Source organism: Tinamus guttatus, unplaced genomic scaffold (genome assembly GCF_059628265.1).
Source record: "Tinamus guttatus ecotype Peru unplaced genomic scaffold, ASM5962826v1 Tinamus_guttatus_pri_ptg000408l, whole genome shotgun sequence".
NCBI lineage: Eukaryota > Metazoa > Chordata > Aves > Tinamiformes > Tinamidae > Tinamus > Tinamus guttatus.
Genome location: NW_028288942.1, coordinates 261593 through 281195, shown reverse-complemented (window position 1 = coordinate 281195; position 19603 = coordinate 261593). Strand labels below are relative to the sequence as shown.

The window sequence follows — 19603 nt, the reverse complement described above, 5'->3', positions numbered from 1 at the left end:
CTTGTTGATATTCAGTGTGTATGCATCATGAACACTCATTACGTTAGCAGCGATAATTGCAAAAACTGTTTTCATTGCTGAGACTGAGAGTAGGTTGCTAGAATTATTTTGTCCCAGCCTTTTTTACCACCTTCGTAAGTCTTTCAGGATTCCAAGATAATGTCACTTCTCTGGCAACAGTAACATCTTCTCTAGCCTTTCTGATACAAAGAATGTTTCATCATGGTATATGAAAACAACAAACAAACAACAACAAAATAACCTTTCAGTGACTGAAATAGCCTAGTTTCTGTTTCATCCTGTTTGTGATACTCATGTTCACTCTGGCTCTGCCCATTCTAGTGTAAGGTGACCTTGGAATCTGAAGAAATCTAATGATCTTCTGAGGATACTAAGGAACATCTTTAAATATAGAGCTCAGTACAACTGGGAACTTATCTTTCACATTTAGCACCACCATCCATGGGTGCTTTGCACTTGCTGTGGTGGCAACTAGACCAGGGAAGTTGCTCGACCCTGAACAGAATCAGATCTGCCCTAAGTACTCTGCTACCTTAGGTAACTCCCTCCTCAGGTTTGTTCTTGTTGTAGTGTTTGGCAGGATACATATTCTGGATAAGAACTGGAACATTTCCTGTTGTTTCCTGCATTGATAATCTTAGCAGTAATCCTTGGCCTGCTTTCAGACAAATCAGTAAAGGTGTTTTTTTTTTTTTTTTTTTTTTTTTTTTAACAGCGGGGAGAGGCAGGGAGAGGGAGGGACTGTTAGAGTTTTCAGCATGCATCTGTATTTCTTAAGTGGTCGCATGCAACAGTTGAATGTTAGCTTTGAAATGCCAAAGGTTCACCTGGAATTAGCTGAATTTTCTTACTGCATTTTCCTGTTTATTCCTGAGCCAGTGTACCTGCCTGGTTTTCACATCCCCAACAGACATCTCTGAACAGAAGAGTAAAACAAGTCCAGTTCACTGAGAAGTCATCTGTCTAATCTCTGTTGCATATAACTCTCCTCACTGCAGTTGTGGCTGCTGTTTACCCTTTTATTTATCTGGCCCCTGTATAATGTCACTCCTTATTAGCATTTTCTCTGAAGGTAATTAGGTTTGGCCCTGTCCTATTTCCATCAGGCTATAGGTAAAAGATTTTATTTGCCTCAGTTTTTTAAAACCTTTGCAAGTAATGAGATACAGCTGACAGTCCACGCAATGGATGAATAACATGTAACATCTTTTTAATTGAGGTCCTCTTGCCAGGTTTTTAAAGAATAAGTAGGAGGTATCTCCAGTTTATCAGGAGATGTTATTTGGCAGGAGGCCATAACTCCAGAACAAAACATGCTAACACAGACAGGCAGGATTGCTTTGAATAATACCAAAGAAAAATGACATCTGCACTGAACTAGCTTGTTGTAATACAGCTTTTGTTCTGGTATGTTTAATAGTTACTGATTATCTTATTCCTACTGAATACAGGGCAAAACCTTCAATCTGTTTATTTTTCTATTTACTATTGCCACTATTTTTAAAAACAAAATGGTACTTCAGTGCCAAGAAGAGCAGGTATTGCTGAGGCCAACATTTTTTCCCTGTATTTATTTATGTGGTCTGTTTTATTTTAGTGTTGAAATTTGTTGTACTGAAAGCTTAAGAAATACAAGTTTGTTGAGGCCTGGAATCACAGAATGGTTGAGGCTGGAAGGGACCTCTGAAGATCACCTAGTCCACTCAGCCCTACCAAGGACCCTATGCGGAAGACTTTTGAATATCCCTAATGATGCAGACTCCACAACTTCTCTGGGCAATCTGTTCCAGTGCTCTGTCACTTTTATAATAGAGAAGGTTCTCCCTATGTTCAGTATGGAAGTCATGTTATTACCTGATTTAAAATGAAGTAAAAAATGGAAGTTAGTTTTACTGCAGAAGCAGATATCAGTGCTACAAGAGAACATCAGGAATAAGCGAAGAGGAGAGTGAATCCCCGGCAATTTTGTATTGCTTTAACCTGTAAATTGATCAAGAAAAAAATGCTTGCGGTGGTCCAACTTCTCTATCACACAGCTTTTCACACTATGATTTCCTCACACTGGTTCCTTGCATCTTGCCTCAGACAAGTGGATTTACAGAATTTAGTTTAAGCCCTGTTAGCATCTTTTGAGCCGATGGAGAATGCTAAGTGCTTCAGACATTGTCTTGGCTAAGTCCGATGGTGTGTCTTCAAGACAATATGTTAAATTATGGGAACTTCCTTGGGGTTGGAAATGGTACTTTTCAGATGATTCTGGAGTGAGGGTGGCTGACTGTTGTCCCAGCAATTCTTTGAAATTTTTGATTTTTCATTGTTATTGCTGCTTTTATTTTGGTATTAAAAATAGAGCAGAATTAAGCATCTGTGATTAAAATAAACAAAGAGGATAAAGAGGCTTCAGGCGGATTGGCTCAGCAAGAGAGACAGATTAATAACACATGACTGATGGAGCTAGATTGCATGAAGTTATGCCCCTGAAGGCTGAATGTACAAATATATGCTATATATATTAGGGGGTTGGCAGGCTCCCTCTTCTTATGGGGCAGAAAGGGTATTCGAGAAACTAAATTAGGACACACATCTCAGAAAAAAAATGCCACAGATACATGCCACTGTTTTGCACAAATACATGAATGAATTTAACATACAATTTTAAACATGGTGGTGGTTGTGGTATGCTCACCCATATGGCTCTGTCTTCTGAAAGTTTTAATGTAACTGCTCTAAAATTAGAGCTGGGAGAAGTCAGCAAATCCTGGCTCTGTGGTGTTTGTTTATTTCTTCCTACTATCAGTGAAATAAAATAGGATTTCCTGGTTTTTTTTGTTGGCGTGTTTTTTCCTGAAACATTTCTCTCTGTATTTTGGACTGTGATCTAGATGTTCTGTATTATTACTCTGAACGCTTTGTGAGCTTCTGTGAGTGAAGTTCTGTTAGTCCTTGTCTTTTTTGAGAGTCTGCCCAGTTATCTGTATGTTAAAGTCTACATAATTAATTATGTGCATTTACAACAGAAATGGGAGATCTCAAAAAAGACAAGGACTTACTGTGTATAACAGGGTACCATACTTAGTCCCTAAAATGCTGATGTAAGCAAGACTAACAAAAAAATGAGAGGTAGACAGGAATATCTTTTTCTTTTCTGTGAAGAGCTGATACGCATAAGTGATAAGTGACTTAGCCAAGGCTGCTCCATAAAATCTGTTCTTCTAGATGAGCTTGATTTCACAGTTGTTTTTCCTTTGAGAGAAATTTGGTATCTGCTGTTGTGTGCTGTAGATAAGATGAATGTATTGTATTGGTCTAACTCTTTATGGTATCTTTGTATAATGGAAGGCCAAAGGTAGTGTTAGATTTTCTGAGGTCTATTCTGTGCTTCTTCCCAGGTGATTTGAAACAACTGTTCCTTTTTATTAATTTTATCCGCTTAAGTTTTGCTCATACCCTGATCTGTAAGGTAGATACTGTTCACAAAGTGTTCTATTATTTATTGTATTTTAGAGACATAATAGTGTTTCCAAGTCCATCTGTTCTGCCTCATTTCCCACTCCACCCTGAGTTCCAACTATCACTTAACCTTGTTATATATGTTTTAATCTTTCTTTCTATCCTCTTTAATCTCTGAATCCTCTTCAAATTTTCAGCTTCTAGTGTACTTTGGGTGCTGCATGTTTTTTACAAAAAGATGATGGTTCCCAGGATTATATTTGGCCTATTCCAGACAGCTGCTTTGAGGGCTGCAGACTGGGGTAGTTTTGTTTTTTTTTGCCCTTTGTTACCTTGGTGTTTGCAACTCAAAATTGCTGTGAGCTTTTGGGTGAAGAAATACTAGTCTGAAGTAGTTTTGTCTCATTTGTTGTGATCTCTCCTCTCCACTCCTCCCTTCCCCTTCCCTCTTTTCTTCCCCCTTTTTCCTGTAGAAAGTCTTCATTTTTTATTTTAATTCTGCAGATGCGTTAATTTCCTTTAGGTTTATTGTTTGTTTCCTGCCTGTGTTTTCAGTCTCTCCAAGTCCCTTTATATTGCCTTTGTCCTTGTTTGTGTTTTAACTGATTACAATTTATTAGAGAGAGAGAGAGAGAGAGAGAGAGAGACAGAGACAGAGACAGAGAGAGAGACAGAGAGAGAGAGAGAGAAGGAGACTCTGTGTGTGCACAGCGAATACTTTTGGAATACAGTGAGAACTGAGAGCATTTGCCCTTCCAGAGTTAGTAGGTTGATTGTGTTCATATATGGCCTGCCTTACGGTCACCTGAATCCTGAGTTAAAAATCATAAAATCATAGAAATGTTTCTTAAAAGGAATCTCTGAAAGTCACACAAAAAATCGTGTGCAGGGGGGGGGTTGGACTAGATGACCTCTAGAGGTCCCTTCCAACCTTAAGCCTTCTGTGATTCTATGATTCTATGCTGAAGTGGTACTTTTGCAAGTGCCAGTTCAGATCAGCAATGGCTGTTTGTAGCCATGCACTGAAAAACTGTGAGCTAAGAGACTTCTCCATTTCGCTGGTGACCTCTTCGATTGCTGGACAACTTTCTTGTGAAAGTGTCTTCTAATGTGCAATGTGAACCATCCAAGCTGCTCTTCAAGCAGGCAAAGAAGAGGCAAAGCTGTTTATGGTAAACTAAACAAGTTCAGCTCTCTCAAATTCCTTTTGCAAAATAAGTCCTATACTGAACACCAGTCAGACTGGGTATAGAACTTGAATAAAGCAGCTTCACGCACGGATCTTAAATCTACAAAAAGAATGAAAGACACACCTGAAGCATGAGAGTGTTATGCTATTGAACTGCAGCCTTGAACTTCTGCTAGGGAGTCTCCGATGTGGCTATGCAGGAGCATCCACACTGAAGCTTAAAACTTTAATGCTGCAGCATAATTTGCAAGTTTCTAATGTTTCAGTGGGGATTCAAGACTTAAATGCTCATCCTCAGGGCAACTGTGCCACTGCTAGCCCTACAAAGGTCAGAATCCTGATCTCTCATTTCACTTTTCAGAGCATAAGCTTGACAATACTGCTGGGGGATGACTCCACGGAGGGAATAGTTGTTTTTCTCTGCAGGATGAATTAAGGAAGTATGCAGTGCTGTATGTTCAATGAAAGATAAGCAGTCATTACAGCTGTCACAACGCTTGACTCAAAGGACATACAAGAGTAATTTCTTTGCCTTGCATTAATGTCCACTTTGTAGGAAGATATTGTAGAGGAGTTTAAATCTTTGCCATATTGTTACTGCAGAAGCAGTAAGTACACATGATTATGTTCTTTCACTCTCACGATCCGTTCTCATTTTCTAGTCTATAGATTTTGACCTTTAAGGAAATTGGAAGATATGCAACTTGTCTTTTATTAGATCATATTTAGAGCATGATCTTGCTTTGCAAGAGACTTTCTCTCTGAGCCTTTCAGCTGTTAAACCCCAGCTTTGATGCATCCTGTGCCTCAGCAAGAAATCTTACCTGAAAATCTCCTTCAAGCATATAAAGTCCCTTCTGGAGAATATAAAGTCCCTCTGGAGAAGGGTGAATCACGCACATTCAGAGAGGGCAAATGGTGTTTAAAAATGTGTATCTCTGATTTGAAGTGAGAGAAACCATGTAGTTCTCATCTCACCTCTTCCTTGAACAGTCATTTCAAGGAAGTGAACTGGAAAGGCAAAAATTGAGCACCTCCCTCTGTCAGTAAATGAATGTAATGGATCTATTCCTGAGCTTTGAGTCTGCCAAATCTGTCATTTTTTTTCTTTTTTTTTTTTTAGTCATATTGTCATAATACGCAATTTTGTGCTCTCAACAGAGCAGTTCCTGCATTGTAATAGTTAAAAACTTCTTTTATTTCTGGTGATTATCTTCCTGGGTGGATCAAGCTATTTAAGGAATGCTTGATGAAGGCCGAATCTTCCAATACTTCGGTTAATATAATTGAAACAAGAATTGAGACTCCTGTGTCTGTTGAGACAGGAAAACAGGATGGTGTTTTTTTCCGAAATATCTATTACTATTTTGAATCTGCACACCAAATACTTCTAAAATGCTCAGAAGGTGTGAACTCTTCCTTCTGATATGAAGAGCATCGGCAATCCAAATAATAAAGATGATGTTCGTCTAAAATTGATGTAAATCTGATGTTCTCTAAAATTCCTGCACGGTGGGGAAGAACAGCCTTTCAAACTGTTTTCCAAGTTATGCTTCTTCCCCACGTCCAGTCAGCTGGTTCACATACCATTAAAAAGATCAGGAAAGAAGGGTAGGGAGGGAAGGATAGAGTGAGAAGAAAGACTCTGCTAATCTTATTAGGCCCATTCTGCACCTCTTGTCCATAGGCCAGCTGGAGAAATGGTGGAAAATCACCGTATCTTGAAAAAAAAGGGCTAAGACAGGTAATCCGTGTCTCCCAGGATGTAGCAAATTGAGGGAAAATATTACTGGGCACTTTTGCAAAGTGTTTTTGACCCCATGAGAAGGAAGGGTTTCAAGAGCCACCTGGACGCTGGAAGACCTTTTTTGCCCTTTGTCCATATGACCTTGTGCTTGTCCTTTTGGTACAAATGATAATTCCCAGCACAGACATTTTCACATTAATGGTCTCATAATTCCTCTTGAGAAGTGTCCTGTGCCCCAGATCATTTGCCTGGCTGTTCCATGTATTTTTCATGTTTGCTTGTTCTTATACACTCCAGAAGAAGACTGGGAGGTTTATGTTGTCTGCAGCTGGCCTAACTGGCCCAAAGTGTTACTCGGCATGTTACTGAGACACTTGCCTCTTCTTTTTGCTTTGGTAGTTGTCTCAACATTTGCTTTCTCTGTGTCTGTTCTCTTCCAAGTCTTTTTAGAGCTCCTCTTGTCTTTCATCAGTGGCAGAATGGCTGATGTCAGGAGTAAAACTCCGCTTCCTTTCCCTCCCCACCTTCTCTCCCCTGCCCCGTTGTGTAGTTTTTCTGCCACACGTCTTGTTCATGGGATGGAAGGATGCCAAAAGACAGTAGAGTGTGGGCTTGGGCGTTTTCCTGTAGGTAGTCCTTCCCTTATCAGATTCCTGTTTCCTGATGCTGTTCTATGACTTACTCCTGGGGTAAGTCTGTCAATATTATTTTTTCGATAAACCTTACCAGAATGACATATCCTATCCGTTCTCTACCCCAAGTTGTTTGCTGCTTGCTAGTTTTTCTGGATTCTGCATACATTATCTTACTGTGGGGAGCATGAAATTTCATTATCTTTGTATATGCTTGCAAAGCTACAGATGCTGTTAACTGATAAAAGAATTATCTAGCCCTTTCTGTCAGTTGTGATCAAAATATTTGTTTCTTGTAATCACTCATCACAGAATTTATCAATTGACTTCTTGGTGTGTGACGTTAAATATACTGCACAATATTTGCTGGTTTTTTTTTTTTTTCCCATTTGTTCTTACTAATCAAGAAGGTTAAAGAGAAAGCCGACTAGCTTTCCTATGGGCTTCTAGATTTGTCAGTATTTCGATCTCATCCCATCTAGTAATTCCTTCCAGGCCAGATAATCCTGTGCGGTATCTCCTTCGATATAGTATGTGAGTATTGACATACCTTTGACCATGTGGATTGTACTTCTGTAGGCTTTGTAATCACTTTATCTTATTTGGGTTAAGGCAATCAAATCTGTGTATAGCACTGTATTGTCAAAGGTTATGGTGGTGTAATAGTTCACACGTTGCTGAACAATCTAGGAGAAATTAAATGAGCTAGTTTTGCACTCTGGCAATTGTGCTGCTTGGGAAAAGACTTCCTTTTTGATTTGTATGTGAAGATTTGCAGTTTCTCTCTAAGCATTTGAAGCTATTTGAGACTCTCCTCAATATTCCGTAGAATGCTGTATGTTTTGCTGAGGTACTGAAGAGATTTCAGGTTTTCATTGAGTAAAATAGCAAAGTGAGGGAAAGCTTGTGCTTCTCTTGTTTGCTTTCAAGCGCAAAATATACATAGCATAGTTAGAGCAAATTACACCATAAGTGATGGTATATGTGTGTACGATTGGCTCTGTGGTTTGGTGTTCAGTAGCATCCTTTACAGCAAAAAACACATGAGGGGAAGGGGAGATTTGGGGCGTTCTTTGTGGGATGAGAATTTCTGTTATGAAGGAGGGAAATGAGACAACATCCTCTGAGAGAAAAAATCTAGTAAAATTCTTGGTCTGTTGATCCATGTCAACACAGGGAAGGGATCCAGTGATGTCACTCTGGTATAACTAAATACCAAGCAACATTAAATAATTAATAATTATTATTATATGATGAAAGAGAAATGAATAAGACTTTTTCTGCTTTTACTCTCCAAGACTCTGTTGTGCCAAAGATGGAGGGAGATGGAAGCTTTGAGAATAAATAGCAGTGAGAGCATTTTTACAGCATGGTCACTGTGTATAGAAAATGAGACTGGGAGAATAAAGTGTCAGAAAAAGCTTTTTTATTGCAAGAATTCTCACTACCTTTAGTGGTATGGTTGCATGGCATCTACTCCAAAACTAATGAAAGTATTTCACATTTTGTAGGGACATGAGTGAGAATAGAATTTGTCCTGGCACCTGGCACCTGGGGTAATAATGTAAAATTTTAGCATCAACACATGTTTTAGCGAGAAGAAAAGAAAAAAAAAAACGAGTAACATATAGTCACTCAGTAGAATGATTTAAAAAAAAAAAAAAGAGAACAAACTACAAAACCTGAGGAGCGCTGGAGTGGGGGATAATAAAATTGGACTGAAATGTAAACTGTGGCAGCTCTATTTGGTATGGGCTGCCACCTTGTGGAAGTCTTTAGTATGTCATATCTCTCCAAATCTCGCAAGTCTTCCCAACTACTTCATTCTCTTCAATCAGTGCAGATAAATTTGTTTGCATAGATCAGGCCTGGCGATTAATAGTATTGCACTAATGCATGTAGTCGGGATTGTACTCACAGCATGCACTTTGGCATGTTAACCCTATCATTGCGGTAGCTGGAAGGGAGTTATCACTACATACAGGTGACATGGTTTTCTTCATTAAGGCTTTGGACTTTATAGGAGGAAAGGGTGAATGTGGATGTGCTTTCTGCCTCAGCTGGCATACCTCCTCATTTCTCATGTTAAAGAGCTCTTCTCCAAGGTATTCAAATGTCTGCTAGAGTTGTGTGTGCTCATAATGTATTCTCTTTATCTGCCTGGGATAGCACAGGTGTGTTGATAATCCCTGAAAATAATTTTGCAAATATTAAGCATGAAATGCATCGTCCCAGCTGGAAGCACTGTGAAAAAGTATGGGAGCTATAGATGACTAGACTTTTGCCCAAAGCAAGATGTTTTGCTCATGAGTTTACCAAAGTACCAGGGTAGGATACCACAAGTAACTCTTATTTATGTAAGATTTTTCCGTTTTTTTTTCTTTTGTGAGACAAAGATGTTGGTAAGGGTTCCTATCTTTCTTCTAGTTCTTCTGCTATTATCCTCAGTTCATTGTAATGTTTGATTCTGAGATCTTGCCCTTTATCGTCTGATTTTCCCTTGATCCCATGTGTTCCTTTTACTTGTCTGTCCTCTATAAGCCTTCTGCTCTCATCTTTCTTTTTTATCTGCTATGAGCTAGTGCTGTTGTGCTGACAAGTCCAGAGTTTACTGCCCATTTCCAAAATGCTTGAGCTAGGGTATGAAAAATCAAGCAGTAAATCTGTGAATAACCTTCTAACTCTGAATTCAGCTTCTGTAGGAAAGTTTCAGTGAAGAGTATTATTCTTAGGTAGGGGTGATAGAAACTTCTTTGGAAACATTTACAGTATTCTCCATGAGCTGTCATGAAGTTGTCAGCTGAAGTCAGCTGTAGCTATCAGCTATCAGCAATGTATGGCCTTGGCAGCTTAGAAATGCTATTGGTAATTAAAACGTGGAATGTATCGTGTGCGGTGAGAGTTGCCTCTAATCTAATGAACCATCAAGCTCCCAGCCTGAACAACCACTTGCAGTTCTCATCTAGCAGTTGAAGAAGCTGAGCCACAGAATGGATTCCTGAGAGATCTTGAGATGCCAAAATTACAGCAGTTCAAGGATAGAGTAGATGAAATTTAAAGCAGGAGTGATAGGATGACTGCTCTGTAATTTGCAGACAGTTTAAACCTCTGGTGACATCCAGAGTGGCAGCAGAATCTGATCAGACTGCTTCTGATTTCCCTGCACACTGACCTTATTGAAAACTGGGAAACAACAGTAGTGCCATGAGAATTCATCCCAAATCCAGCCAGTGGCCTGGCTTGCCCTATGGTGGTGGGTCATAGGGCAAATATTTATTGGAGTGATAATACTGATTGCAGTTAGCCTCAAAACTTCCTGGCCTGTCATAGGCTGCGGAACTGTGGGGTGGTTCCTCTGATGCAAATATGAACAGACATGATGTGGAACAGGGCAAATATGTACTACGGGGCATTCCTTTGAATAATGTTCTTTTTTTCCTTCCTACAGAAAAACTGCATTGGGTTGTGCTGCTGGGAAATCAGTGGGTAACCTTGCATTTTGCTTACTGAATCTTTAAAAACAGAGTTGTGCCATTGTAGAGGTTTTGTCAAGGGCTTTTGTAGAGGTTATGAGTATAGGTTACTTGCTCAAGTCTAGGTAAGAACATTTAATTTCATTTTGTTTCAGCACCAACTCAGTGAGATCACTGGAATGAGAATACCTGAGAATTTTCTCAAGAAATTCTCTCCTCTCAGAGTAGGGGGAAGGAGCCAGCGCCATTTATTTTAACACTAAAGTCTTTCTTTTTATTTTATTTTTATCTCTTTACAGTTATGTGGCTGTGGACTGCTGGGCGTGGGAATCTGGCTGTCAGTGTCCCAAGGAAACTTTGCCACATTTTCTCCCAGCTTTCCGTCACTTTCAGCTGCCAACCTAGTCATTGCTATTGGCACAGTCATCATGGTGACCGGCTTTCTGGGCTGTCTAGGTGCTATCAAGGAAAACAAGTGCCTCCTTTTGAGTGTAAGACATCAATGCCTTTTCACTAAGACCAGTGACCTTTGTTTTGTGAATATTTTATTTAAATGACCAGTACAGAATAGTCCTGTGCATCGCTACTATTGCTTCTGGCTTTCAACATTCTGATTCTCACAATAGGGCATCCCACAGGCTTGCAGTAATATCACTGATATAATGCAAATGTATTCTTGTTATTGTGCACAACGGTATATTAGATAGCAAAACAAATTGTAATCAGGTGCCTCTGAAGAGCTAAACACAAACCGTAGGACTAATTTGATGGTCCTTCTGGAAATGTCTATTAGAAGGATTGTTCGACAAATCTTAAGCACAGCTGCTTGCTTTGGGATACCACTCACAGACGTTCTCAATTTTGCCCTTTTCTAAGGTCTGTGTCAGAGGTTATTGGGAGCCATCTGACTCAGGATTTATAAATAGGTGGCTGTATATAGATAGACAGATAGATAGATAGATAGATACATTTATAAAATTGAGCCTTGGCAATCTTTATCTAACAGTGAAGCACAGAGGCGGGAAGTCCTCTCAGAAAACACGCTTTTCTGTCAGAAGACTCCCCAGTGTGTCATCTGCAATTTTTTATGTATAGCAGTATCAAAATTTTTTGGAGACTTCTGTAGCACGTTGGAAGAAGTAAAATGCCCAAACATATAGAAGATGTATGTCAGGAAAGAAAAATCCTCTCAGCGAGGTATGATGGGGGAGACATCCCACATAAAGAGTTTGGAGAGGATGAAATATAAAAGAGGCCCTCTTGGTTACCAGAGTTTCTAAGGAAAGTCTGTGAAAACTACATAGGATAGCTCTTACTGCTTCCAGTGCTTGTTATTGTGGCTCTTTCACGGTGGGATTTAAGGGATTTAAGTCTGTGAATTTAAGGTTAGATTGTCATGCCCACTGTCTGTCATATAGAACCCCCAGGGCTGCTCTGTATTTGACAAGTGTGTACACCAAGTTTGCTCTTCTTTGTTCTAGTTTTTCATCGTTTTGCTGATAATTCTCCTGGCAGAGCTGATACTACTCATTTTGTTCTTTGTTTATATGGACAAGGTAAGTATATAGTTTGTATTATAGATAGATTATAATTTCTAGCAGATAAACCATAATCTGTTTGCTTTCTAGCAGGTAAACCATATTCTGTTTACTTTTGATTGATGAAGGTATGTGGTTTCTCTTTGCTCTTCACTTGATCTGTTTTATGTAAGCTCTTTCTGGAGGGTGAAGGGGACAAATAGGAGGAAAGATAATCTGTTGAATTTTGCAGTTTCCTCCCCCAGAACGCAAATCCTCCTGGGCCTCCTTTTTAGTCTTCTCCTGAAAGCAAGGATACACTTCGTTATAGCTTTTTGCTGTCTGCACAAGAAACTGAGCACCTTGTGGACCTCAGTCATGGGAGAGGGGCTACATTATGCCTCATTAGCTTCTTAGGGTCCACCATCCCCATTAACAGGACTGGAGGAATGAAACATGGACTTTTCACAAACGTTTCCATATGCACTCCAGGCAACAGGTGACTTAGAGTTTGACCAGGGATAGAGGCCAGAGGAAGAAGGAGCTCATAAAGCCCATGTGTAGGAAGGTAGCTTGTTATGTAGTAGAGATTAAGAAAAGTGAGTATAAGTAGCTGATCTAGGAGATGTGTATGATTGGAAAAATCTTCAGAGAACTGTAGAGCTCTGCTGTGCAAAGGACAGATTCTTAGTAGACAGTCTTATCCAGCCTGATTTTAAAACAAAGCTCCATCAGATTTGTATCTCTTTCCATGTTTTCATGATGCCTGCCTCTTTCAGGGAGCTGGGGTGAAAAAGGCGTGAAACAGTTCCTATGAAACAGTTAACCTTAACAGCCAGGTTAGGTTAATCCTTGCTCTACTGCCAGCTCTCTATTGAGTTGCAGGGTGTTTTTTTAGCGTTTTGCCAGACTGCCCTTGGATTTGGCTGACAGAGCCAAGGTGCCTCTCTCTTTGCATCCTGGATTGCAGGCTTGGACTGAAGTTGATACAAGAAATGGAACACACCAGGTCCTGTGTCAAGCATACCAGATTTCTTTTCTAAAGAAAGATGGGCAGACTCATAAAATGCTAATGCCTACAAGCCTGCTCCCATGAGGAGAACAGTAATACCCTTTCCAGTTAGTTTTGTGTGGGTAATTGACTATAGCCTTCTTGAATCTGTGCAAGAGACAACTATGTAATAACTGGGACGTTGGGACTTTCATTTTAAGCAAATGAAAGTAGTGTTAGAGTCTGGAAAAGTGATAGAAGGGTATTCTGTACACAGGTCTGCACCATTGGATCCGTTCCTCAAAATAGCAGTGCACTGACTTGCTCTGTTTTTTACATGATGCAGGTCAGTGAGAGCGCAAGGACAGATCTAAAGGAAGGTATGAAGCTGTACAATTCAGAAAACAACGTTGGACTGAAAAATGCATGGAATATCATTCAAGCAGAGGTAATGGAAAAAATAACAATTTGACCATAATAGGCTGTCTCATTCTTTTGGCTGTGGCAACTGTGCCCCATCTAAAAGACAGATAGTGCAGGCATTTATTTCTGGTTTTGAGCATCCAGGGACATCCTGAAACCCAGGAACAAGTGTATCTGAAAGGTGAAAGGGGCTCACCTTTCTTAGATTCACTGTGTCTACCACCTGAAAGGATGATTTGAGTAAGCTAACAAGGAGCAAAATCTGCGAAGTTCAGAACCGCAGCTTGAATACTAGCTAGGCTTTGTCAGGTCTGCAGTGGTGGACAGATTGGGATTATGTCTCTATGACAAGAATGACTCACACACCCTGGGTGTGGGACTATTTGGGTTTGGGTTTTTTTAAGTACTTGCTTTTAGTGAATGCTGGGCACAAAGTCCTTAAAAATGCAAGTGTTATGGGAGTCCTGTTGAGAATATACCATGATTTGCTATAAATAACCTTATGGTGGTATTCATTTTTCTGTGATGCTAGTTAATAAGTTCATTAATTGACTCTGTATTTCTTCCATAGATGAAGTGTTGTGGTGTGAATGACTTTACAGACTGGTACCCAGTACTGGGAGAAAACACTGTCCCAGACAGATGTTGTACAGAAAACTCCCAAGATTGTGGTCGGAACTCCACTGAATTAGTGTGGAAAACGGTAAGGCTCACTTTGCTCCAATTGTAGGCTTTGGGAAGAGTGGGAAGGAAGAAAAGAAATAAATGGCATGTAAAAGAAATGTGACCTTGAGAATACAATTTTCATCTTTCAGGGTTGTTATGAGAAAGTTATGATTTGGTTCGATGAGAATAAGCATGTGCTTGGCTCGATTGGGATGTGCATCCTCATAATGCAGGTAATTGCAGTATGGTATTTATCAACATGGCCTTAATTTGTTACTGTCAGCATTCTTGTCTCTACTGTGTAAAAAATAAAGGTCCTCATCCATTCTGAGTTTGTTCATGTTTACAAAAATGTTGGATTTGTTTTACTAGTCCATTTGAGGTGATCTACTCAGAAAGCAAGTAGATCGGCTGTCAGACCTTCAAAGAAGACAAGTTACGGTGGGATTTTGCTTACGTGCATTCAACTTCAGAGTATTACTTTGGAGTTTCCAGGTTTAGCCTTGCCCCTTAGGGAAATATTATTTTTCAGTTTTGGAATTCCAATCTGGAAATTGTCAAAATGAGTTAAATAATGGCCACTGAATTGAGTAGGTGAGGTAAAAAAAAATGCAAAGGATCATCATCATCATCATCTGTTAAGGTTCTTTTTTGTCTCCAGAATAACTATGTTTTTGGGGAGGTGGAGAGGGGTTGGGGGAAAGAGGAGAATGCCATATATTTTCAGTCACCAAGCAGAAACCCTTGAGTAAAAAGGAAGGGTGATTTTTCATGTGTCAATTCTGAAAAATTGTTGCACATGAGAGAAAGAGCCCTAAGAACTCTTTGTCTCCGTCTATGCTTTTAGCAGATGTATTTTGAGACATTGCTGCATGCTTGAACAACATAGGCCCAAGTTTATTTGTCAGTGTTGAAGCTCTGGGCTTAAGAAATGTGACTAGAGTAGAATGACTTTTAGAAGTCCAGTTGGACTGTGTCAGCAGTGCAGTTTTGGCAGTCTCTCTGTACTGAAATCTTCCCTGTTTGCTTTCCTTCAGATACTTGGCATGGCCTTTTCCATGACACTCTTCCAGCAGATTCACAGGACTGGCAAAAAATATGATGCCTAAAACCTCTGAAACATTAATCACATCAGCCCTTCTATCCCACCATACAAACAAACAAATGGAATGATCATGAAGAGTAACCAGCCTGGCCCTGCTGAGAGAATCCGTCCTATTGACTGATTGACTTCATCATTATTTGCCGATTATCGTCACAACTTGTGACTCATTTTTGTCTGTTTCACATTTGCCATTTTTTGCCAAAGAGGGGGTGGTGGTGGGGAACCCAGACAAATGGGTTTCTATACTAAGTCATAGATCTGCTATTGGAATATTTCCTTAACTTTATTTAAGAAAGTGTTTTGCTATACTAATCCATACTATATGCGCTCAAATGATGTATATTCAACTTTAAGAGAGAATTCTACAAAGTCTTCTGTTTCAACCTTCAGGTCCAACTTACTGGAAGACTTGGAAAAGCCACTCAAACTGAGAGTTCTAAAAATTGGAGCTGCTTGGTTTGCAGCTTCTTGTACCTTATGGTATATACTTTTTTATTATGATAATGATTATTATGATGATGGATGTAGCTTAGAATTTAGTTGCCTGATTTATAACTTTTTACAGTTTCTGTTTTTACACATTTATTGTACATTAATTTGGGAACCACTGTGCGATCTCCAGAGGACGTGTTTTTCCAAGTTAGCAGTTGTTGGGGGTAAATAAAGACATGTTTTTTCTCCACAGTGGCCCTTTCAAATCAGAGGGTCTTTTCCTTGGACAGAAGGCAATGCCCTCTCATTGGGCCAAATGGCAGCTTCCATTTCCAGTGAGGCTGAGTTCGAATGGGTTCTACCCACACAAAGCAATCTCTTAATGTAATTGATCTCCCTCACTTGAGTGCTTTGATGCCACCCTACTTCAAAACGTAAGAGTATTTACTGAGCAAGTAGTTGCTCCCTGGCACAAAGGAGAGAATTGCAGTTTGACCTGCTGGGGAGTTGGGAGGAGACTTTGCAATCTGTGCTGTCAAAATGCTACCCAAGGCACAATACGCTGCTGGGTATAAGAAAGGGGGATGGCAATTTGTTGATGCCCTTGTCATGCCATGCCCTTCATTGAAAAAGTTTCCTCAGAAACATGACAGCTGTTTCCCTGAGATGACAAAGTGGCTTTGGACAGTGTGGAAGGTAGGGCTGATTACAGGTGAATAGGTATTTAAGAAAGGGATGATTTCTGAAACAAATATTGGAGCCAATATTTGTTTTCACGCTTCCAGCATAGAATTGGTTCATGCTGGGCAATTGTCAAGTCCATCCAGTGTGGAAGTTGAGAGAGGCTTAGTTTTTACCAACATTACTCCTAGCAAACTTGAATATAGCTGAAGGCTCCTCGCTGGCACAGGGGATCGTCTCTTAAAGAGAAATTATCCTTCAGGATCCAGTGCCAGACCTCATTTTCTTTCAGTTTGAATGCCACTTCACTGCAAGCAGCCCCCATTTCCATTTTGTTTCAGGTTTTTGTAGAGATCTTAAGTTTTGTTTCCTTCCTTCAGAAAGCAAAATAAACCATTGGAGAAAGGGGACTGTGACCCATTTGAGATGGGGTTGATTTTGATGTTATGGCACTGAAACTGCTGAGGATGGTGATTTTGTGCTGTTGTGGTGTCCCTTTCAGTGCCGTGCCATGCCAAACTAATCTGGTGAAAAAGGTTTCTCTTAATGTTTGCCCTGAATAATTTTATTTTAAACTCTTAAAATACATTGTTTTCAATGTATCATTCAGCCCGTCTTTTGCTGGTGGGCTGAAATAGCTCTTGAACCAGTTCCTATCTGGGAAATGTTGGCTCACTGTTTGTCTTTCTACCAGGTCCTGCATACATCTGTACATCTGGAAACAGTAATGTTTTGTGTGGACTGTATGTCACTTCCAAGTTCCTATGGGGTCAGTGTGACAGGAAGTAGTATAGGGGATGGACATGAATTTGGACATTGCAGTGAAAAAGGAGGTTGTTAGAGCATGGCATTTGCCCATATGAACGTGGTTTCCAAAGTTTCTCAGGCCTCTTGATTCCAACAGAAGCAGACAGCACCATATGGGCTCATCTATTTCATTTGTATTGTCTTTGAAATAGTCAGAAGAGGAGCGGAGGAAAGCACAGAAACAGGATCTAAGTTTACTTCCATTTCTAAAAAAAAAAAAAAAAATTGGGACCAGGAGCATCTGAGCCCCACTGGAGATAGATGTTCCATGTTGAAGAAGGGGCTCTGATGCCCAACATACTTGCTGCTACGTCTGAGACTGAATCCAAAGTTACTAAGATGTGTTCCCATTTTTGCAAGACACAATGATTTTCATTTGATGTATTCACTGCTTTCACCCTTTGGACAGAGGTGCTTAGCTTTTTTTTTTTTTTTTTTTTTGGAAAGAGGTGCTTAGGTTTCTCTGTCTTTCTCTGGGGTTCAAAAAAAAGCAGAATTGACCAGGAGCATTCACATCTGTCCTTTTGGGTCGCACAATGGTACCTGCCACATCTTAAATTTTAATCTGCAGTCAGTTTTTGTACAAAAATGGTCAAATATATTAGTGAAATAATAAGGAAGTAAAATACGTTTATGAGTAACTCAAGAAATGAAATGTGTAGTTGCAAACTCAGCTTTTTTGCCTCCCATACAATGATATTTTTCTAGACTACTTCATAATCTGATAGCAGCGTAGATCCCAAAATCTTCTTCTCAGTGACTACCTTTGGCATTTTATTAAGCAAGATAGTTACACAAGCTTCGTTTATATATGTCTACAAGATCACCTACAGGAAGGGAGTCAAGAGAAGGGCTGATTGTGTTCCTAGATGGCTCACTGATGTGGGAGGAGATGACTGGCATCTCTTGATGAAAGGAGTAGAAAAGATGCCGTTCTCCAGGCAACAAAAAGCAGCCTTGGAAGGTGTGAGGCTCCACTAGTCAGCCGGTCAGAGAAGAAACTACCTGTCCTGTATACGCTTGACCAAAGGAAGCTCTGCCCTCATGTGCGTATGCACTTTTTTTGCTTATGCTGGTGAGTGGCCGTCTGTGTTCTCCCCACATGTCACTCTAGTTACTTAACTACGAGGCTCTAGCATGTTTTTAAATAAAACCTGATACTGAGTAAAAGTATTTTTACTGTACCCAAATATTGATTTGCATTTGCATAAATGCATACCTCTGTGTTCTAGCTTTTAACATTTCAAGTCTGTGGAAGTGCCGTTTCTCTATTACTTTAGTATACCTGCTGTCTCACTGTGCTTCATGCTTGGAAGCATGCTTGGAACAGAACTTAAGCATAGATCTACTGGGAGAACTGAGCCAAAAGAAATAAAGAGAGGAAGGTTGGCTGTGAAAGTACTGGGCATAGGGCACCTCTGCTCAAAGGCTGCAACAGTAATAATTTCATTGCCTCCTGGTAGTAAGGCATTTGTAGAGAGCCCAGAGGAAGGGCATTGAAAAGAACCCTCTGCCATGGCTAAGTGGCACATGAGATGATAAGAACAATGGCATCATCTCTCCAGGGTGACAGATGATGTGAATGTTTTGCACTGAGTTCTCAGACTATGCTCATGTTAGGCTCACCTGCCTGATTTCTGCCTGGCATTAAAACACAAACTCACACATAGGAAGGGTGCAGGTAGAGGACAATGGAACTAATCCCCCAGTCTTTCTCGGGAAGTGTGTTGGGAAGGCAAAGGAAAGGCAAGGGTGGGAAAACTGCTTTCCTAGCAGAGAGTTATTGGGAAGCAGGCCAGAGCAGAATGGAGCAGGGCATGCTTATAATCCTGATGTAAATTCTTTCCAAAGAGTTGAGCTGCTTCTTCCTGTAGGTCACATGCGGAAACCTGGAGATATTTGGCTATGTGTTGGCCATCTGTGGCCACCTGTTGTGCAGTAGATAATAGACACTAAGAGATGATGTGCCATTCCTACCAGGTAATGTTTAAACCAATGTTCCTTCTAAAATTTTACCTACTTTAGCCTTTATACAAAAGATTTTTATTCGGATGATATAATAATAAAGGATTTTTTAAAGGTGCATCTTTGATCTCATTTCTCCCTGACTCCCAACTACCTAATACCAAAAGAGGAAGAAAAAAAAAAAAAGTGACTTCTAGAGATCCATTCAACCTAAATTTCTCTATGGTGCTACAACAGATATTTGAATGAATGGGTAAATATAGAGCCCCTTCAGGGGCTTAAGGGGAGTTGAAAGACAGGAGGAGGGGTGGAAGGAAAGAAGTTTGGGTGATTGGAGAGGTAGTGGCTGAAAGGAAGAGGGCTGGGGCTGGAGAGGATGATAGGGGAATGGGCAGGAGACATAGGAGTCAGGGTTAGAATGAGTTAGAGCATACATGTGTAAGTGTAAGCTGGTACCTATGACTTTTATGGCTTGCAGTTGAAAGCCTGAAAGGAGAAGATGAG

At 40.1% G+C, this 19603-nt stretch overlaps 1 protein-coding gene across 1 annotated transcript in view; it reads left to right on the top strand.

The window, feature by feature from the left end:
- Positions 1–15896, top strand: part of TSPAN9 (tetraspanin 9) — a 79466-nt gene extending 63570 nt beyond the window's left edge. The window contains exons 2-7 of the mRNA XM_010214027.2: positions 10812–11003; positions 11994–12068; positions 13367–13468; positions 14015–14146; positions 14259–14342; positions 15147–15896. Of these exons, the coding sequence (XP_010212329.1) occupies positions 10812–11003; positions 11994–12068; positions 13367–13468; positions 14015–14146; positions 14259–14342; positions 15147–15218 (657 nt within the window). The 3' untranslated portion in view covers positions 15219–15896. The remainder of the gene's footprint in view (positions 1–10811; positions 11004–11993; positions 12069–13366; positions 13469–14014; positions 14147–14258; positions 14343–15146) is intronic.
- Positions 15897–19603: the final 3707 nt, after the last annotated feature.